We start from the raw sequence: 23109 nt of genomic DNA, 5'->3' as shown, positions 1-23109 counted from the left end.
TTGAGTGAATTTATTATAGGTGTCAATATATGCATTAGACCTAAATAATCAAATAAAGGAGAAGGCTCGTGAATATTTTCATTGTGCTACCTTTTATCAAAAATATTTTTAATATAATGTTTTAGTTTTTTGATTTAATATAAATAGAGAGAGACATGAGAAATAAAATCTAACTATCTATTAAATTAATGAATACGACATTTTAAAAAGTTAATAAATAAATGTTCAACTATTGAATCGCTTCTTAAAATGCAGTAAATTAAAGAAGAAATAATGGCTTAGAATATTTTTATTTATAAAAATTTAAAATTTTTGAGTTTGAGGCTCATATTTTTCAATTATTAATAAAGCGGGTGATATATAATAAGATGATTGTCTATTTTGTATAATTAGTTATCCATTAAACATTCAATAATTAAAAACATATATATATTAATAACTATTTATAATATTTATTTCATGATATATAGAACTTACATAATGAAAAAGAAAAAATTCGTATTCCCGCGATTTCCTTGTACTAATGCAATGAAATTTATAGTTGGAAAAAGAAAAAGAGAAGAAAAAACTGGAAAACTTGATCTTACGTATTTTCCCTTAATTATTAGGAAGAACATTGGACTAAAAATAATATGAAAGCAGTGTGGAGGGTGGGATTGAGGAAACATGTAATCCACGTGCGTTGCATGAAAAGAGCAGACAAATAAATCGCATGATTGTAGGATGAGTAGTTGTCTCTTGGTTGTATAATGCAAACTTCATTTTACCCCTTTTCTCCTTTCTTTCTTTCTAAACTGAAAACCAAAAGAAAAAGAGAAAAAAGTACCAAGCAAAGGAAATAGTTTCAGAGCCCGGACACTTCCACATCACATGCTTGAATTGTAATGGAACCGAAGCTGTTTATTTTTTTTTATAAATTAACAGAGGCTGACTTTAATAAAATTATTGAATTTGAGCTCGGTTTGCTTAAATTAATAAACGACATCGACAAGCTTTTTATCGATCCGAGCTCTGAATAGCTCACAAGATGCTTAATGATTTAAAGTCTAGGTTCGAACTAGTTATGAACTGTTTGTAAAAATCGACTAATATATGCACGAAAATAGACTTTTTTTCTTTTTTTGCTAAAGGAGGAGGTTGGGGCTAATGTTTGAATTTTCAAACGGGTTTATTTTTCACAATATATAAGAAGAAGAAAAAAAACAGAAAAGTAATAGAATGAATGAAGTGAGGTTGCTGGACCATTGAATTTAAAAGAGCCTGAGCAATATCCTGAATCAAGCAAGCAAGAATCAGAATCAACAATCTATGAGAATTTCCCACATCTGTGTCTTTAGCCTTTTTTCTTGGTACTCCCCCGCAGGTCAAAACTCAGCTAGTATGGGAAATATTTTTTATTTTAAATTTGAACTTTTCAAATTTTATAATGAGCAAGGACAGCATTTATTTGTGGGTGTATTATGGCTCACAAATAAATGCTCAGGGGATGGGAGGGTGTTGAATATGATAACAAAACTGCCAATTTACGTCTTAATCAGCCTGGCCCAGTTCATGGTTCTTATTGTGGCAACCCAGTCTATGAAATGTCTAAACCAAATAAAACGACAATTTGTTTTGGGCTTCAGGGCACTGTTTGTATCGATTTCAGCCTGGAATTTTGGAGAAGTTTTAGTTTCGGGGCCCATTGATATTTTGCTACAGGAAAAAGGCCGAAAGGCTTTTGTTTCCTGGCATGGTTTGCTTAGTCGCCGATTCTGACATTTTATTTGTATTGACGATAAGTATTCTCGCTTTGCTATGCTCTTTTTGAGGAGAATTTGAATATGATGGAAAATGTATTAATTTTAAGTTATTGATATATTAATTTTCAAATTAGTTTACAAGCTTACATATATACAAGTTAATTTACTTACATACTATTATGTAAGTTTTACTTATTTATAATCACCTCGTTTTATTATATAATTTTATTAAATAAATTGATATCTAATTGATTTTTAAATAGCTCATGAATGGTTTTGCTCATTGGATCACATGACACAATTGATTTTTTTTACATAAACTGATTGGAAAACATCATACCGTAATAATTATAGTTAGTTGTGAGCTTTTAACATGAAAAATAATAAAAATTGAAAAATATATTTAATGCAATGATTGTCGTTAAAAAAAATAGTCCGACATCCATTATATTAATACATAACAATCACTTCTTATTATGGGTAACATACACGAAATAACATGGGAGACTATCGCACTCTGGGATAATGATTACTTGCACAAAATAACATCTTTTACTAAGGGGCATAACCAACTAAAAATCGAATTCTAGATAATGGTTCGAACCAAATCATCAATCATCAATGTGGAAGGCCAAAAGAAAGAAGCAAAAATAATAAAATAAAATAAAATAAAAGGGTCACGGGTGAGGAAGGCCACACAGTGGTTAGGTGATTTAGATAATAAAATAGGATAAACTTGAACTCAATTAAAGTGCAATTCGAATGAAAGCATCTCACTGCTGGGTCTCGATCAGAAGCATATATGTCAATAATGTGGGGACGTTCCATAACTAACCATGCATCATTGTCTTTTCTCTATTTACCCCTTTTTTTATTTACTTTTTATATGGTAAAGCCAAATGATTATTTTACACAGAAATGAAGAATCCACATAAAGAAATAAAAATTTAGTCCTTGTAGTTTGATTCAGGAGTCGAAATATAGTCAAAATGATGAGGAACAAGCTCGTTTCACTCGAGTAAGTTACTTGTTTATCAAGCAAATTAATCTTAGAGTTTCTTTCCCTTGTTCTTTCGCATTCAATTAGGTTATTTTCGAGGTTTACTTTTGTCTCTCACTGATATACAATGTCCATTCACTTTTAATTACCAGGTTTTGTGGCCGGCCAGGACCCGATGTTCCATTGTATGTGCAAATAATTCATATACAATGGGTCCATGCCAATTTAGTATGATGCTGATTTTTTCACTTTTGTTTCAAGTTCATTTTTGGTATGCAGGTCTAAAATTTGGATATTGTTGGAGATAAAAACTATTATGAAATACCCTTAATAGTTTAAACCTAACGGGTATTCGCACGTTAAAAATAAAAATATTCCCTTAATAATTTAAGCTTTTGGGTAAAATAATTTTTTGAGATAATATCAGTTTTTCAATGTTCTTTTTTTTAAAAAAAAAAAAAATATATTTATTCTCAATGTGATATATACGTACTCTAACATCTAATTTGAGATTTTGACTTGAGACTGCATATATAAGTGCAGTCTTAGAAGAACAATTTTTATCTCAAAAAATAGATGTTAAGTGCGGGAATTGTACCTTTATAAAGTTGTAAGTTCTACATATAGAAAATGTAATTCAGCATCCTATTTGGTGGAATTAACATTTAATATGTATAAATATGAATTATTCCCAGCTATAATGTGTACCAAAAATAAGAAATGACTTTTCTATTTGCTTCTGATTTCAATTATCTCATCTCATATTATAGGTAACACGTAATCAAAATATCATTTTGAACTATATATATATTATCCATTGATTCATTTAAGTAAAGTTACGTCTAAGCGGCAAAGGATATGGACATTTCATCTAAAAACCCCATTGATAGGGTTGTATTGTATATGTCAAATTGTATTGAATGATTTCCAAAGAAAATATGGTTTGTGTTTTTTTGTTGATAACCTATATTTACTTGATTGAAACAATACCAAAACATATAATTATATGGCACACACAATAATTCAATTATTCAGAAAAGTCCAAATCAAACCTCTGTGACTTTTTGGGAGAGCCGAAGAATTTTGGTCTAAGTATAAATATTAATTGCCTGACTCGAAATTTTTTGTTGGCCAATCGGAAATCAATGAAAATATAGATTATCAATTAATAAACAAATAACTAAATAAGCTAAAGTTGGTAACCCTCGGCAATCATGTTAATTAATTAATTTGGCTAATATATGATTTTATTTCGCAGGCCTTAAAGTGATCGCTTTGCACAGTACCGAGAGTATTTTACTCATTTTTTTTTATTTTATTAATAACGATTATTAAAAAAGTTAATAATTTTCATAGAAAAAGAATTGTTAAGTAGAGAACAAAACTGTGGAAATGCAAAGCCATGATGAGTAATGAATATGCATCTAACAGGATATAACTAAAAGTTGTTTTTTTTTTTTCTTTTCTTTGTAAGCCTAATTTTTATAACTTGACAGGCTTAATAGTTTCTTTTATATATGTAGCTAGGTTAATACTGTAAACCACCCCATTAATTTAACATAAGCATTTATAGTCTCATCTTCTTCATTGTTGAATATGCACATATAATAAGTAGCTAAATAACACACACCATTTGAAAAGGAAAAAAAAGAAAGGAAAAAGAAAACCTTCGAGTTACAAAAGAGAAGAAAAAGAAAAATTATAAGGCAATTCAGACAGACAGACATAGTTAATGTTCATGCTCGCCAGCCATAGTTGTCTGCTGCTTCATGTGCAGCCATCCATTTCTGCAACCTCAATTCTCTATAAAACCTATCTATAAATTTCTCTGCCTCCATATCTACCTTCATGCTATCTTCATTATCACCACCGTCCCTCACTGTGAATGGTGAGTCTGTTATCCTCACCTGTCTCACTAGTGGGCTCCACCCGAACCCCTGACTCTCGCCGCCACTACCCTCTGACGCCATATCATCATCGGCCCATATGTATGGCGTCGTCCGCTGGTAGCTCACTTGGTGTTTCCGCAAATAATGTCTAGTACTTCTGCGTCTGTTGGAGTGGAGACGTGGGTTATAGGGTCTGTAGCTCGAACAGCTGCTACTGCAGCTGAACTCGTACTCATGGGGTGATACAAACGACAGATGCACGTCATGTGACCGACAACTCATTGGGGACACAAATGACATGTCCATGTTGTCTGACCGACAACTCAGAGAGGCTTGGTGTTCGAGCATGAGGTCGTTCATGGCTTTTTTTAAGATCTTGCCTCGTTTCATCATGAGGTGAAGATCAACCATGAACTTACTCTTGGAAACACCTTTTTGAACTGTGAAGAAAGCTATGCGTATCATGTTACATAGTTTCTTGGTTAACAATGGTGTCGGACTTGGTTCCATTAATGTTTTCTCTATATGACTATAAGGAAACTAAGGGTGTTTTGATCTTCTTCAGAGATGGAAGGAGATAAGCAGAAACTATAAATGGTCACTGGTTCTCTCTAAAGAGGGAGATAAGAGGGTATTTAAAGGGAGGATAAGGTCGACCAATGGAGGAATAAAAACAAACTTTTTAATTCTATTTTACTGTTTCTGATTAAGAACAACAAACTCCTTTAATCATTGTTTTGTTTTGTGCTGTGTGCCTTTTCTTAAAGAAGACTGACTGTGGGGTATAATAGAAGAAGAAAAACAGAAAAAAGAGACTGGGGTTAACATTTTCTTTTTGTTTGTTATTATTATTTTTTTATTATTATGTATTTCTCATCTTTCTTTTATTTTTTAAATGTATTTTAATCTTATATTTTATTTATTTAACAGTTAGTGGATATGTGATGGATCAGATTTCAAGTGTCATACCAAGTTAATCTCTTTCTTTGGTGAAAGACAAAGTCTTCCTGTAGAAGTTAAGAGATTCGTAATGGAGAGAAAAACACTTATCTAATAATATAAGAAATAAGGTTGATATCCTTTCATGCTCTAAAAGAAGCCATAGTTTATATTGGTACAACTTTAATAATTTAATTTATTTATTGAGATTTTATTATTTAATGAATAAATATTTATTATATATGATTTTTTTTAGTAAAATTTCAATTAAGAATCAAGAATAGAGATAATAAAGAATGATCCATCATATTCATATGAATTTAGAAGGTCTCAATCTAAAAGTCTTTATGTATAATAAAGTTTACATTTAAGGAATTATATATTGCTGAAATGTTAAAAAGAATTACAAATGGTAAATGCCAACCACTAAAATAATTAGTTTTAGTTATTTTGACAATAATTAAATTCAAATTCAATATAAGCTAAATCTACATTCTAACTATATCATTACTTTCTTTACAACTTAATATAAAATCATATAAAGTCTATAGTTTAGTTTTGTAAAAGAGTTATAGTAAAGGCCTACTGCCAAAATAATTAATTATAATAATTTTGAATAGTTAAATTAAACCTAATATGACACAATTTCTCATTAATATGTATTATTATTATTAATGTACTATATACTCTACCAAATTTATTAATCACCCCATCCATCCTTTTCAAAACTTACATAATATTAACTCAAAATTTTTAAAGCGCGGTGTTTGCTTTGGCTGGAATGACCACTTTTGCATTTGTAATCATATCTCTTTTCATTTGTTATTGCATTATTTGTTAATTAGTATCAACATCATATAGTAATTTGTTAATGAAAACGATAACCCCCCTCTAATGACTAACTTGGGTTATTTCCTTTTTTCTTTTTCTCCTTTTCAAACATTAGCAATAATGAAGGGATGATTTTGCCATTTGGATATTACATAACATATGTCAATTCTCTTTCATCTTTTATGTCCTCACTTTTTCCTTCATAAAATTTGAAAAATTAAGTGCACCTTTGTTTAGTTGACATAGATATATGAACCGTTTAGGCCAGCTTGATAAGGTTGGCGGCAATGAATTTAACCAACAACCCACCGCCACGTGGCTGCCCACAAATCTCTGACCGTAGATTTGAATCCCAATCTAGTGGCTTCAAATCTCAGCCGTCCAAAGGGTTAATTAGTGAACATATTAAGTTCATGACCCCACTTAAAATTGCTTGCAAGCAGTAAAGGGGTTTGGTTTTGTTTTAAAGGATTGAACTAGAAGATTAATCAAGTATAAAGCAAGAAAAAGCTATTAAATGATTAACTAAACATATGGTGGAGCCATTAGTAAAGAAATTTTTAAGAAATTACAAAGGGTATTTTTTGCTTGCTTATGTTAGGTATAACCCTTCCTTTAGCCCTACATTAGCCAACGCTTTTCAAACTGAAAAATACACACAGCTAAAAAGAAATTGTTAGTTTATATATGTAGTGGATTTCGTAATTATGACAGAATCTCGAATCCAAAGTCGTTTTAACCCATAATTAGTGGACTAATGTCAGATGAGTGGAGAGATTAATTAATCATACCAAAAATTTCAAGTATCAGTGTCTAGAAAATGTTTAAAGAAGTTCAATTGCCCAATTAGAAAAAAGAGAAAAGAAAAGGTACAAGAGTACTCGATTCAAACTTATCCTTGTCCTACACATTCTTCAAATACTTTTTCTTTTCATATTTCTCCACCATAATTTTCATTCTCAATTCTTAGAAAATTAAATTCAAGATTGCCAAAATTTTGAATATTTTAAGTGGGGAGAAGGGAAAACAGATTTTAGTGCTTGACTTGAGAAGACTGTATCTTGTTAATATTTGAGACCAGCTAGAAATATTGAAAATGCTCGAAAATTGCTGTTTGGTACAGAAGTGATCGACCTAGTCTGCTAATATTTATAAGAGAGAAAAAAAAAAATTGGGATGGGGTTCCCAGCTCTATGCTTAATTTGGTCATCAAGTCAACATCAGTTAAGAACTAAAGCTTAATATTTATTTTACATTGCACCTTCCGCAGGTTCTTTGCTTATTTGAAAGAGGAATTGATGGAACTTCCTCCTCATATTCATGGTAAACTAAGCAGCCATTGTAGTAATAAAAAGAGAAAAAAAGACTTTGTCATCATCATCATTATATACCTATTCAAGGGAGGAAGGGATGTCCTATGTGATTCCTAAAATTCTGGATCATGATCCTCAACTGTTAATTTAGACATGTTAGTGGGGCCTATTTTGATTTTCTATTGGATCCAAAGTTTTTTTTTTTTTTCTTTAAAGATGAATGGTCATCCTCAGTGTTGGTTTCTATTAGGTCTAAAGCCAAAATTATTGTTAATTTTTCAGCTGAAATCATCTGCCATTGTATCAATATTGTTTTGTTTAACTATTGTATTGCATGATGTCTTGTTGTATGGGAGATTGATGATGCCTGACGGTCATATGTAAACACCGGTAATATATAGTTGCCGTGCCATTCACTTTTATTAAGGTCCCAGCTGCCACGGTCAGTTGTAAGATAACTAAAACAACTGTTAGTTAGCTGAGAAATTGCGACTATTTATCGAATTTTTTCATCATCAATCTCCATATTATTATGCTTTCTTCCCTTTCCATACTTTAAATAAGTGCTGCTGATTAAGCAAGATATCACTGTTTTTCCCTTTGGCTGTTGTTTAGAAAGATTTAACCTTCTGTAGGACTGTTTTGAGTGCAACCCCACGTCCTAAGTCATAAATAATTGCTTATGTCCTATTTTTTTGTAAGCTAACTAAACCTGGTCATGGGTTTGGGTTTGGGTATCTATTGAATTTTGGAATGACTTATTAGGTGTACCGCCAATGTAACAGGAATTTGAAGCAAAGCCCTTTTATTGAATTTGAGAAAAAAATAAATGGGATTTGGACTCTTGGAACTTCGGCCTATGGATGTTGCGACTTTGATCCGTTCAGCCGACTTTTATCTTTTTACAGACGAATGTGGATCCTGGCTTGTTCTTTTGCTGCTAATGCTATCAACAAAAAGATTGAATAAGCTAGTTATAGATTTATGGCCACCATTTCAAAGTTGAAAGGAAGCACGAAAATGGTGATCATCTTATTGCAATAAGGCCTGATCTGTGATAACGAAGAGGGAGAAACGAGAGCACGACAATTTGTCGCAAAATACCTACTAAAGAGTGTAATTATACTATCTGCCAATGGAAACAGTTTTATTTGTGAAAAGATGCACTAAAGTAATTATTATCTTTTAGTGCATTTGTGTAAATTACTTATTATATATACGTGTAATGACTGGTCATTTTTAGGGCTTAAAGGGTGGTAGAGCAAGGTTTAAGGGTTGTTGGCAGGTATGTATCTGAGAAAATTTTTTGCTCGTAAAAGTTGCATTGTGAGTTGCTCCTCGCCCTAAGTGCTGAAGCCTTTGCCATTATAGAAGCGGTGTTTGCTACCCATTTCTCCGGACATGGTTCACTGCTCTATCGAGTTAGATTCCTGGATCTTGATCCAATATTGTCTCCAAGGAAAATTGCAATTCATATAATAATTTCTCCGTGGGAAATTAATGTTGTTGTTTAGAAGTGTCTTCGCTTACAGCACCCTTATTCCTTCTCTTTCAGTTTTCACAAAGAGGCTGGAATCGGATTGCAAAAGCTACTTTAAATCTCTCTTGTCCTCTGGATTGAATGTACTCTTTGCTCCTAAATTTGGAATCCCTTGCTATCAACGACTCTCATCCATCTCTTTTTAACGATTAATGACACATTTGTGATCTTTTTTTTTTTATAGAAAAAGAAAAGATGCTCCTGTTTATTTTTTTAGGCCTTATGTATACATAAATAATAAAATATATTTATTACGTATATAAGAGATTATTTTTGCAACCGGTATAAATAATTTTTTTATATATTTAATTTTTCTATTCATTTTGTAGGATTATGTGTATATATATATGAGGTCTTACTATATTTTATATATATAAGAAAGTTTTTATATTCTTAAAGGTATGAGACAATTAAAAACGCTCGTAAAAATTAATTTTTTTTATAAAAAGTTTAAATTATTATAAATGTAAAGAAAATTATATATTAATATTAGAAAAAAGTATATATTATATATATTTAATAATTTTAGATAATAAAATATATATTAATTATTTAATATTTAAATTAAAAAATATCGCGTTTCTATTAAATAAGGTGGTTTAAGTAAAATTTTCTAGAAAGGAAAAAAGGAGAGAAAATTTATATAATATTATAATATAATAATAGTATTAATAATAGAAAGATAGAAAATACATATGCGGTGTTGAATTTTTAATTAGACTATTAAAAAATTATTAAGAATAAATTTTTAAATAAATAATTTAATTTTTTAATTAATATATTTTTAAAAATATTCTATATTCTATTATATTTTATATAATATTCTATGAACAGGCGCTGACAAATGAGTTGTCCGTAGATAAAGGCAACTGAAAAATCTTAAGACTAATGAACGATGATTGACCTGTAACGGATGGTTCCTTGATTCTAGAAGGCAAAATGGGATGTGATTACCACTTTCGGATGGCCAAAATATTTGCATCGGTTAACATTTCTCAGTAGTTTCTCAGAGGTTTTTTTCAATTTCTTATATGTCTTTTTTCCTATGCTGAATTATGGATCTTTTATTCAATAGAAATAGTTTTGTACTTTAATTAATAATTAAATATATATAGATATAAATAAAAAGCATATAAAATTAATATATACTCATTTTTCTAATTACGTTAATTAGTGCATTTTATTTATTCGTTATTTTTATAAATTATTTTTTTAATTTTTAAATGAATTAATTAAAAAGATATTATCAAATTAAAAATATATCTCACTATTAATGTTTCAGATTTATTAAGTTCTTTAAATACATCTATAAAGAAATATCATGTACTATAAAAGTTATTATCATAAATTCTATAAAATATTAATAAATCTGTAATATTTAAAAAATCCAATTTAAAGAATATGTATTTATCAAAATTTAAATAGAATGATATCATTATCAATCTAAAAGAAAATATGGAGTGGATTAACAATAATAAGACTTTGATAAAAGAAATAATAAAATAAAGGAAAAAGTATAAATCTATAATTTCGGATTTAGTTTTACATAGATATACATTTTAATTTATGTAAATTTTTAAGTTATCTATAAAAGAAAAAAAAAACGCGTTACTTATTAAAAGTTTTAGTAAAATGTTTTATTGATATTCAAATATGTCCTGCGATTTTTAATTCCAAATTTCAGTGAAATCATGGAAATTTAATGCTACTGTTATAGTCAAACCAAACAATTGAATAATAAATATGTTTTTATTACTTATTCCAACTACATAATATTGTTATTGCCATTATTTTCATAGGGTTGGTATTTACAATATAAATATTTGGTCAAATGTATACTTAGACACTGATTTCAACGAATTATTTATTTTAATATTTTAATTTAATTTAATATCTTAATTTTATATTTGTAATAATAATTAAATATTTTTGATGTTCATATATATTATACATAAATATTACTATTAAATTAAGTTCAGTCGTCTGTTAGGTCAAAATAAAAACTAAAAGTGTTAATAGATTTTAAAATAAAAATTAAATGTTTGTTAAATTAAATTAAAAATTAAAGTGTTAAAATGAATAAATAATTAAAATTTAAGTGTGTAAATAATATATTGTCGCGTAAATATTTCAAATTTTGACTTGACGTCACGTCCCCACGTTGATCAATTAAACTTTCAAAAGAAATAATAATAAATAACAGATATGTTGATTTTCTTCTCTCTCTTTATTTTTTTTTTTCTTTCTAAACAGTGTAAGGAACAAATTCATTACTATGAAGTGGCAGAAGCATCCTCAATCAGCAGTAGAGCTACCAAATTTAGTAAAGCAAGAAATTAAAAAGAAAATTAAACAAAGGATGTGGCGTTGGTTGAGAGCCAGCTGTCACACCATGGAGCTCAATCTTGACTTTGAGACAAATCATGTAAGCTAGGCCATGTGATAGTGAGCAGTGCCATTAGCCTGGCAGCCTATATCGTATGAACTGAAAAAACAAAATAATATGTGTTATTGAATTCACTTCAAAAAATAAAATAAAAATAAAAATAAACTCATTTTGGACTTTATATAATTAATTTTATTCATATCTTCTTGCATTCATTTACGTTACGCTATGTATAAAATAGTCATGCAAAGAAAAAGTTGATTTGACTTTGAGATTTAAATTAATGGGAATTAGTATTAGATAAAATCCTTCTGATTTTTGCAAGTGTAGTTGAATGTTCTTCTTCACCTCTTATAATTATTGACATTAACATTGCAATTAGTTTATAATTAACAATATTCTGCTGAAGTACCATTTGTTTTTTTTTTTTTTTGTTTGTAGGAATGATATCTATGCTTATAAGTGGGAATTATAACTATAAACACTCTATTTATTCTCATTACTTTTTTGTTGAATTGACTTCATTTTCTAATATTATACGTGTGCCTAAAAATTGAGGAAATTAGGAAGGAAAAGTTACATTTTTAAATTATGCGAATAATACTCATAGATGACAGTTGAATTAAAAGTATATATATATAAAAAAAAAAAAAACTAAAAAATGAAGAATTGAATGAGGATTTTTTCTTTTTGTTATTTTTTATTTGATGGCTGCATGTTTTCTTTTCTTTTCATTGTGATGGCTATACAAAATTTGAATTTGGGACGGAAGTCTTCTAACTAAATATGGATGCTTTAATTAAATGATATTGTTTACTCGTCAAACGCGAGAAATCTATAATATGCATGTTCAAAAACCTCTATATACATCTGGTTGATCGACAAACAAATTATTAAGCTTTCACAGATTTCTTGTTTGAAAAAGGAAAAGAAAAACTTCTTGGTTTTACTTAAAATGGAGCAAAATCAACAGCCAAAATGGGAAGCAAAATTCACAAAAAGATTAACAAAAGCCAAAGCAGAGCAAATATGGCCTTTATTCACAGACTTCTTCAACCTAAACAGATGGTTTCCCAGCATACCAACTTGCTACGGCATCCACGGCACTAATGGGGAACTGGGTTGCATACGCTACTGCGGTGGCTTCTCAATCCCATCAGACCCCACCGAACAACACCAGAACGACAGCAATCTCCCTGTTGTTAGCTGGTCCAAGGAGAAACTGATCGCCATTGAACACGCTGAACGGTGTCTCAGTTATGAGATTATCGACAGCAACATCGGGTACAAGTCATATGTTGCGGTGGTCAAGATTGTTCCCGCAAAAGAAGAGGAGGGCGGCGGCTGTGTGATTGAATGGTCATTTACGGTTAATCCTGTAGAAGGGTGCGTGTTCGATGATATTGTGAGTACGTGGGATATGGCTATACAGATTGTAGCAGACAGGATGGAGGACGAAGCTAAAAAGGTTTCAGAACAACAACCACTTTCCCATGGTTTGTGTCCAACAATTATATACTTCTCCATGCATGCATGCATGCATGCGTGTTCATCTTATCTTATCTTATTTATTTCAACTAGCTACCTAGCTCCATACATGTTTCTCCTTTCGATTACTTCCCTATTTTTTTGCAAATACTAAGTTTTAACTATTAAAGAAAATGAAAATGCTAAGGAACTGTTTATTTACTGAAAAGTATGTTAGTTTTATAGAAAATTTCCCAAATAAAAATAAAAAAATATAATTTTATGTTTAATTATGTTATAAATATAAAATAGGTTTTTATGTTCTTAAAATCATAATTTAACCGTTGGTCGTTATTATTATTATTATTATTATTATTTAATAAAAAATTTAAAATTTTATATTAATTGATAAATATAGCAAACTAACTATTTTTAAATATTTTTAATTTTTATAAAATTTTAAAGCTTTATTAATGTAATGATATAAGAGTTATTTTAATATAATTTATTGATTAGTTTTAATATTATATAAATTAATATATCAATATAACTGATATTATAATTTTTTTTAGAATTAAGAATTAATTTATTATTGAATATAATATTAAAATATAGTTTAAGATGTTATTTTTTAAAATTAGAATTGTTATCTAATTATAAAATTAATTTATTAGTTAATATAATATTAAAATATAATTAATATACTATTTTTTATAATAAAATTAATATCATTATCTGATTAAAAAGCTATTTATTAATTAATATACTATTAAAGTATAATTAATATACTATTGTTTTATATACTATTTATATAAAAAGTCATTTTGTTTTCAAATAAAAACCTATGAATTTTCACTTCATTTATTTCAAATCTACTATTTATATTTAAAATATTACTTAAATAGAAAAGAAATTTTTTGTAAAATAAAAGTATTTTCAATTTTAACAAACTTTTTTTATGAAAATAACAAACTTTTATTTTCTTAAAAATTTAAAAAATAAAAATAAAAAGTTTTCTCTACAAATAAATATCTTATCATTTGTTATAACATTCTCGTCTCCCTAACTTGATATTTATTATTTCTATAAAATTATTTTTTAATTTTAAAATATTAAATTACATTTTTGTAAAAGAAATAAATATCATATTAGGTAGGAACGATCTAAGATAAAAAAAATGGTAGACTTGTAGCATTATTCGAAAAAGAATATTCATTTAATTTTAATTTTTTTCTTTGAAAAACTCTGCGAAATGATACTATTAAAGAATTTAAAGAACCACAAAAGAACTTAAGGTTCGCTTTTAAACACATCATAATAACTTTTCGTAATTTTTTTTAAATAGTTTACTAATTAAAGAGAAAATGAAACAGTTTTTAAGAAAAACAACATTTCATTTTAAATAGAAAACCATTTTTCAGTCATAAAACTTTTAACAACTTGGAAAACGATTCATTAAAAATAACATAAATATATATATATTAATATATTAATCGCGGATAATCACCTTGGATGACCTATTTTTTTTTTTTTCTCCTTGTAGTATCAAAATGGAATATAAAAATTTGATAAGTTTTAAATAACATGTTAACTAATATTTTTTAAAATATTTTGAATATTATATAAATAGCTTTCAAGTGAATTTTTAATATATAACTAAACAATAAAAAAAGAAGCTGTTATTTTAGAAAAAAAAAAGTTTTAAAACAAATTATTTCTTAGAAATAATATGAGCCTAAGTATTTGTCCTTAATTATTTCATATCACCCCTGACCATCTTTGTCGATAGTGAACGGTTTACTGCTTATTTCATATCTCTCCCTCAAATTTCTGCTTATCTATTCACTTTCACATGACAGAAAATTCAAAACCTGTAGGGGACGGCAAGGCCATGGTGGAGCCAAAAGTCCCAACACCAGACCCAATCATCTTCTGAAGAATGAAGAAGCTGTTATCTTTGCCTCTGCCTGAATAAAATCACTGTCGTTACTACTTGCTTCTCAAGCACCATTTGCTTGGCATGTTATTGTATTTTACATTCTCTTGGCTTAGAAATTTATGTTATTCATATAATTTATGTATTTTCGAATATTAAAGCTTACTGATATAATTCATTTCCAGGATAATTTCTCATATGCTAAAAGTGAATTATTATAACTTAATATATGAAGATAGCAAGACATCACTATATTTTCCCCAAGAATTACATGGCATGGTTCATTGAAAATGCATTTAATGGGAATAATTTTATTAAATATTTTATATTTTTTGTAAATATTCACATATGTGTTTGTTTTATAAAACTTTTGACAAGCACGAGTTTGTCAAAAAAATTAAATTCTAATATTTTAATTAATATTATATGTGTATTTACAATTCCATTGAGCACTTTAAGCTGATTCATTTTATTATTAAAAAGAAAAATTAAATTCATGCATATACTTATAATTCTTTTCTTTTTATATTTAATTAATAGGATTGGTTGTAATTTTATTTGTTCTATGGTATGTAAATCAAGTATTATATATTATTACAACTGAAATCTATTATAAGTAATAAAAATGTTTGCTCTTAAGAAATAAAAAAAATTAATTATTCTTCAGTAAATAATTATTTTCAAAACAAATGCAAAAGATGATTACTCGTTGAGCTCATTGCACTTCCATTCCATTCGGAGAAAGAATAGCACATTAGACATGTGAAAGGGCAACACACGAATTGTAAGAATCTAGTAATGTGTCCAAAAAGCATACAGCTGTGAGCACTAAATATTCGAGCCCACAAACCCAACAAGGAAAATTCCATTCCTCCTCCCACCAATTTCCGATGGACCAACACCAAACTCAACAGCAGCAGCAAAAATGGGAAGGAAAGGTGAGCACAGGACTGCCAAAAGCCAAAGCAGAACAAATATGGCCTCTATTCACCGACTTCTTTAACATCCATAAATGGTTGCCTACTTTACGCACCTGTTATGGCATCTGCGGCACCAACGGTGAGCGCGGCTGCGTACGCTACTGCGCAGGCTTCTCAATCCCGCCCGAAGTTACGGACAAGAGCCACCTTAATCATAATAGTAGCTGGTCTAAGGAGAGATTAGTAGCCGTTGATCACGTTGAACGCTGTCTGACATACGAGATTGTCGATAGCAATATTGGGTTTAAGTCGTATGTTTCAACGGTCAAGATCGTTCCCGCCGGTGTGGGCAATGGATGTGTTATTGAGTGGTCGTTTCAGGTTGATCCTGTAAAAGGGTACGTTTTGGATGATTTGATCAAGAAGTATGAACGGGCTTTACAGGTTATTGGTAAGAGGATGGAGGATAGTTTTGATGTTTCAAAGCCACTCCTGCTGACAGGTTTGTCTTAAAACTTTAGTAATTCGTGTTTTCAGCGACCATTTGGCAGAAAAACATCATTAAAGCATTTCCATATCCTCATTTCAACAAATTAAAAGGGTCCACTTTTACTCTTGAATTTTAGTTATGTGGTAAGAGCAAATGCTCTCAGAAATAATAGGTTTTAAGTTTAGATTTTTTTTTTTCTCATATTACATATAGTTTTGTCTCTAAAGCAAGTGTAAAATGACTACTCTGTTCTGTACTTCATGCCCAATAAATCATGAAAGAGGCCACTTTGGAAGATTGAGGGTACACATTTCCACTATAAAATTGACTACTGGGTTGATTTAGGACTAATGAATGAAGTGTTTCACTTGATTATGCAAACTCTTGCCGGCAATACCACCCCCACAAAATAATACTCTCTATCTCTGCCAAGCCTGTTGAGAACCTTTCTTTATTAGCTTCTCTTTAAAATAAGATATCAGATTACACCTTTTCATTTTAAAAGATTTTTGTTTGTCTCTTCTAATTTATAATTTATTTTCAATTATTGATTTAATATTTCTTATTAGATATTATCATATATAATTAATTTTCACATTTTATTTTTTAATATTACAACTGTTTTAAAAATCTTAATAATGATAAAAATTTGATAACGTTAACTAAAGAAAAACTTACATTTTGTTATTCGTTTGTAAATTAAAATTTTGCCTATTTTTCTAACGGATAAAATACTTTACAAGTAATTTATATTTATTAAATATGATATATAAAATGGCAATTTCATGATATTCTTATAATTTTAGAATCTCTTTTTTTCTTTATAAACATATTGAACTTTTATTAATCTATTTATGTTCGTCTTTATTTTATATTTTTCTCCATCAATTCTTTTATTTATGTATTTTATTAACAGTCATTATTTTTTAAAAAATATTTTATTAGTTCTACAAACATTAAAAAAAAAGTATAAATTACATTCAGCATTCCAAAATTAGCTCTGTTGATTTAATATATTAATCAATTAAAATATAATATCTTCCAAACTTTGAATTTAAATTTTATGGATACAATTTTTTATATAAAGACAAATTCCGTTATTAATAAATTAAAATATTTTTCTGTTAGCCTTTTATTTAAAGACATCTGTGAGGTATTGAAATAAAAATGAAACATAAACAATAATGATAAAGTAGCATAGTTCAGTGAAGTAAGAGAATCCAAACACAAACCAGAGAAAAGAAAAGAAACTGAAATATTCTCTCCCTCCCTCCTCTCTCTTACATGGCAGAAATATCAGAGCGCAAATGGGACGGCAAGGCCACAGTGGAGCTGAAAGGCCTAACAGCAGATCAAGTATGGCCTTTTGTAGCGGACTTCTGCAATCTACACAAGTGGTTCCCAAATCTTGATACTTGTTACCAAGTGGAGGGTCAACTAGGCCAGCCTGGCCTGGTCCGATACTGTGCATCTGTGCCGCAACCATCCTCGGATGGTTCGGGTGAGACCACGTTTAGCTGGGTTAAGGAGAAGCTTGTAATGATTAATCCCGACGAACGATGTTTGAGCTATGAGGTCGTTGACAGTAGTATGGGATTCGAATCATATGCGGCAACTTTCAGACTCTTGCAAGTGAATGGCGATGCTCAACATGGGTGCAAGATTGAATGGTCATTTGTTTCGGATCCGGTTGAAGCGTGGAGTTTTCAGGATTTTGTAACATATGCTAATTCATGTCTTCAGTTCATGGCAAAGAAGATTGAAGATGCTGTCTCCTCTGTCTCTGCCTGAAACTTACTGTTGTGTCGTAGTTTGGCTGTTATTTTGTTTGCTTAGCCTGAGTCATGGTTTGCTCTTGCAACTTTGTTATTGCCTATTTAGTAAATGCTAATCTAATTATGTTCAATCGAAAAAACTAGATGAGTACAGAGGTTTTGTTTATTGAGAGAGCTCGGTGATTAATACATGTCTGCAGTACTTCTCCCATCCTGATAGAGAATTACAACTACTGTACATACAGTTCATGTAACACATTGATACTGGACTAGAGTTGGCGGAACTCGATATGGGGAAGTACATGTATAACTGAGCCAGGTCTTTGGCACACTTTTCGAACCTAAAATGAGAAACAGTAATAATTCAACAGAACCCATTTTCAGATTTCTGTTAAAAGACTGACATCTCAAGTTCTCAACACATACCTAAAGAGATTCACGATTAACGAGGCTTCGACACAGCCGTTGCTTTCTGCATTCTCCAATCCATATTATATATTTGTCGTAATAGAAGGGATTGAATTACTGTTCCTTTTTGAGGTACTTCCTATCCCTCTTACCAGCAGAAGCTTTTGCAGTAGCCTTGGTAAGGAGAACGCAGAATCAGATTCCCAGGATTCAAGTAACCAATGGTGATATTAAAATTCCTTGGGAAAATCGAGGTTGTCGCTTTAGAAATCAGCCAACTTGCTAGTTCAGGATGACCTTTTGTTGTTCTTGTTTGGTCTCTGGCAGGCAAATAAAGTAGCTATTGCGTGGCCAAATTTACTAAAATATCTGGTATTAACTGCAAGTGGTCCACTTTTGTGCCTAGCTCTATTCCGACCCTAGTGGCTTCGGATGCCTCATCACATATATATTTCTTCAGATAATGAAAATGGATCTTTACTCGTAAAATTTTAAAAAAATAGATAAAATAACGTACGAACACATAAAAAGAAAACCTATACTTAAGAGCATTATCGTATAATTACAAGCTGCATGTATGCAATGCAGAACGTGGGTGAATAATTGAACCCTGAGATTCCTATTTTACTTGATAACCTACAAGCAACTATAGACATCTTCAGACTTGGCACTTAATCCCTTCCCTGTCCATCAGATATTCCCTGCCACAGATAATCTACCACTGACTGTAGGCAATTTCAGACTAGGCACCTAGTCTCTTCTCCATCCAGCTGATGATATCCTGCCCGATCTCTTCACGTTCAGGCTCAAAGAGGAGGTCATGCAAGAATCCGTTGTATAGCTTTATGTCTTTGAACTTTGAGGCTGCCTGACAGTACAAATCCTGAGATGCTAGCGGGTCTGTCACTTTATCCGCAGTTCCATGAAGAACAAAGAATGGTACAGTCACAGACTTGAAGTTACGTATCAAGTAAGAGGATATACGCAGTATCTCATGGCCTGTTCGAACCCTTATAGGCCCTGTATAGACCAATGGATCAGAGTACTTGGCCATAAGTGCTGCAGGATCCCTGGAAACTGGAATGCCCCGTTTGTTTGCTCCTTTAAATTGGAACCTTGGGACAACCAGAGAAAAAATAGGAGCCACAGCCTGCATAAGGACATTAAGATATTCCTTTAATAAAAGCACTAGAGCCGGTGAAATATTCAAAAAGAATCCAAATGGAAAAGTTATCATTACAGACTTAAAATATAATTCTGGTCATGTCTCCATACAACAGAGCATTAAGAACAAAATGCTTCAAATATTGACGATCTCCTGATAGGCTAACCTTATTTAGTGTTTAAAGCAATTTCTAAGTTCAACAAATCTAACAAAAAGAAAGAGCAAGGAGCACAATCTACTATAGTTCAGTATCTTTATCACCATGCTGCGTGTATGATCTATGACTAAAAACACTTACCCCTACAATAGGATGTGCTGGCTTAACACGCAAAGCTGGTGAGGTTAATACAATTCCCTCCAGCATGTCTTCTATGCGAGGATGTGTGGCTGCCTGCATAATGATGTGACCTATGATTTAAAATCTTCATATATATATATAAAATAGTGAACTGCAAAAACATGCTACTTTTTGCATACCCGTGTCTTACCTTTAAAACTACAGCCCCTCCTGTGGAGTGACCAAAAAGGAAGCAGGGAACCCCAGGGTGTTCTGACTTTATCTTTTCCAAGAAGGCCCCCTGTTTCAAATAGCAGCTATAAGTTCATCCTACCAGCTTTATTGGAAAAATATAACACGATTGAAGAAGAAAGCTAAGAGCCCCCTGTTTCATATAGCATACTAATGTTGTTTCACAAGCAAGACATTGTATGAACTTAAACTTGGTATTAAGTGGCACAGCAACGGAAGAAAATGAAAAGCACAACTGTACTTACAGTGTCCGCAACAACATGGTCTAGTGAAGGAACATATCCATGCAATCCATCACTCCCACCATGGCCTATACCGTAAAGATGGGAGAGAAATTAATAGCATATAATAAATGTCAAAAAGAATTAAAAATCATAAACTCTTGACTTAGTGGTGTCAGGATCAATAACAAACATGATCCACCAATAAGTTAAGAGGCCATAAAACTATATATATTTTATAAAATTTAGGTACCTATCCAATCCATTGCATAGACTCCAAAGTTGCATGAGGTCAATTGTTTTGCAAACTGAGCATATCTTCCACTAAAAAATCAAAACAAGCAAAGGAAATGTCAAAAATCTTTATCTTACAATAAAGTTAAACATGAAAGACTTCAGATAGCGAAGAAAACATTATTACTAAACTAAACTAACTTTGGGTATTCCCCTTATATGATCACAAACAAAAAAAAGATGAAATACGAAAATGAAAGCACTCAAATGTTACCTGTGCTCATTAAGCCCATGAATGATAATCAAAATGCCCCTGAAATCACAAATCAATTATCCTCAGGTTTCAGTAATGAATTTAGTCAAGAAACTATGAAGAAAGCAAAACTATACCCCCTTATTTGGATAGTCTAAAAATGCAATAATTCAATAGTCCAATCTCATGCTTGAACAGTCTATAGCAGCTAAACGAAACAAAGCATCATGAAACAGATGAAATCATGACAAAAGAGTTGACATGATTTTGCAAAAATTCAATTCATTCACTTGATTTCTTCCGGATAATCACTCTATGTTTTGGTTTAATAATGTATTGCTTGTGTGCAAACCATTATTAAAAAACAATATAATCCTCTTCCATTACCAAATTAAAAACATATTCACTATTTAAACAAACAACAATAACACTTTGCGCTTAAATAATCCTCTCTGCACACCTACATAATCAAATTGTGCGATTTAAAATATGTTCACGAATACACAGATAATCATTTAGCTCAAATTAACCCACAGAAAAAAAAATTCAAAAAAAAAAAACTTAATCAAATAATAAAAGGCCAGTCTAAAGTCCATTCTTTCGAATATTCTTTTGCAAAATGGAGAATAAATTAACTAAAATATTGCAGAAAAATTTTCCAATGAATAAATAAATAAACAACAAAGAACTTACTTCAATTTCCCGTCGACCGGTACCCAAGACCGACAAAAGAGAGCGTTACGTCTGACACCAAAGAACAAATAAGTATTCCATTCACACTGATAGTCCACGTCGCCGGTCAACATATCAATATCCTCAGCAAGTGCTCTTCTTCTCAACGTATCCTCCTCTTCAAGTCTCCACAAAGACCGCCTCTTCATAGGTGGCGCCGACTCCACCGACGTAGACGGCTGAGAGCGGCGAGGGAGGAGAAGTAAAATTAGAGACAGAAAAATAGTTTGGAGAAAAACAATGAATGTTCTTAGGGTTTTGAGTATCGGAATTATCCGATTGCTCGCTCCTGATGTTAACGGCTCCATGTCCGCCGATGATATAATCGGCGGCTTAGATGGAAAACAAATTTGAGAAATGAAACTGAGAAGCGAAATAGGAAAAAAGAAAAGAGAGAGAGAGAGAAATGGAGGAGAGAGATTCGGGGCGATTAGCGAGGGAGGGTATTTATAGGAATGGAGAGAGAGAGAGATAACGGACTAAGAAGATTAACATATATGGTAGCTGAGATGCTGATACAGTAAAGTGTTAACTGAATGACGGTTGATGAAGTGACGTGATTTTAATTGCTGAACGTTATTGGTTGGAGCTTTTTTGGTAGGACGGTGATGATGGGATTGTATGGGTTGCAGTGTAGGTTCACCTGCATGGGATTGTTACAGGGTAATTGGTGGCTAAGAAAGGCGTTGGAAGGTGAGGGCTGTGGTTGAGCGAGATAGACAGCTTCGCTTGGACAGAGTATGCATTGACCAACTAAAATATTTAAGCATCGGAAGCAATGTGAAAAGGTTCAAAATTGAATTAAATAAAATAATTGATTTCTTCTTTAATAATAGAATATCACTTATTTTGAAAGATAAACGATGAAAATAAACTTTGGATCAAAAAGAAAAAAAAAATGATGAAAATAAACTCAAATTAAACATAGTTTTTAATATATTTTTGCATATTAAATTAAAGTTTTAATATAATAAATAATTTTAATTATAATACTTAAGAGTTGATTTTATCGTGTTTTGATTTACTCAAACTATATATAAAATTTTTAAAATTTTATTTAGTAAGCATGTCATATCATATAGATTGCATTGAACTTTTAAAATATAAATTATGTTAACTAAATTAGGGTGAACCAACCTAACTAACACAATCTTTGTGAAACTAGTTGATGTTTATATAAGGGTAGCTTAGTAAATGTACTTGTTAATTAGTTAGCTATGTTAGTATATATATACTATCAACACATACAGTGCAGGTGTCAAGATAATTTCTTTTTTTTTGGTTGAATATAAGTTTTATCATTCTTTGAAATTTATGTTTTATAGAATGGTATTAGATC

The 23109-nt window shown here is 30.6% G+C and overlaps 4 protein-coding genes across 4 annotated transcripts; 2 read left to right on the top strand and 2 right to left on the bottom strand.

Moving 5' to 3' along the window:
* Positions 1–4295: 4295 nt before the first annotated feature.
* LOC8275676 lies at positions 4296–5705 on the bottom strand. The gene has a single exon (XM_015717597.3). The coding sequence runs from the start codon at positions 5139–5141 to the stop codon at positions 4479–4481; it is 663 nt and encodes a 220-aa protein (XP_015573083.2). The 5' UTR covers positions 5142–5705; the 3' UTR covers positions 4296–4478.
* Positions 5706–12456: 6751 nt separating this feature from the next.
* Positions 12457–15242, top strand: LOC8275675 (lachrymatory-factor synthase). The gene is made up of 2 exons (XM_015717596.3): positions 12457–13136; positions 14967–15242. The coding sequence occupies exons 1-2, from the start codon at positions 12596–12598 to the stop codon at positions 15041–15043; spliced, it is 618 nt and encodes a 205-aa protein (XP_015573082.1). The 5' UTR covers positions 12457–12595; the 3' UTR covers positions 15044–15242.
* A 543-nt stretch (positions 15243–15785) lies between these two features.
* LOC8275674 lies at positions 15786–18439 on the top strand. The gene is made up of 2 exons (XM_002516475.4): positions 15786–16465; positions 17745–18439. The coding sequence occupies exons 1-2, from the start codon at positions 15934–15936 to the stop codon at positions 18242–18244; spliced, it is 1032 nt and encodes a 343-aa protein (XP_002516521.1). The 5' UTR covers positions 15786–15933; the 3' UTR covers positions 18245–18439.
* Positions 18440–19097: 658 nt separating this feature from the next.
* LOC8275673 (monoacylglycerol lipase) lies at positions 19098–22204 on the bottom strand. Its single transcript, XM_048371922.1, has 7 exons — positions 21732–22204; positions 21060–21098; positions 20805–20875; positions 20576–20640; positions 20290–20379; positions 20100–20192; positions 19098–19786 (listed from the first exon to the last, which is right to left on the bottom strand). The coding sequence occupies exons 1-7, from the start codon at positions 22076–22078 to the stop codon at positions 19379–19381; spliced, it is 1113 nt and encodes a 370-aa protein (XP_048227879.1). The 5' UTR covers positions 22079–22204; the 3' UTR covers positions 19098–19378.
* Between the last annotated feature and the right edge of the window lie 905 nt (positions 22205–23109).

Source organism: Ricinus communis, chromosome 3 (assembly GCF_019578655.1).
Source record: "Ricinus communis isolate WT05 ecotype wild-type chromosome 3, ASM1957865v1, whole genome shotgun sequence".
Classification (NCBI taxonomy): domain Eukaryota; kingdom Viridiplantae; phylum Streptophyta; class Magnoliopsida; order Malpighiales; family Euphorbiaceae; genus Ricinus; species Ricinus communis.
This window is presented reverse-complemented; position numbering and strand designations above follow the sequence as displayed.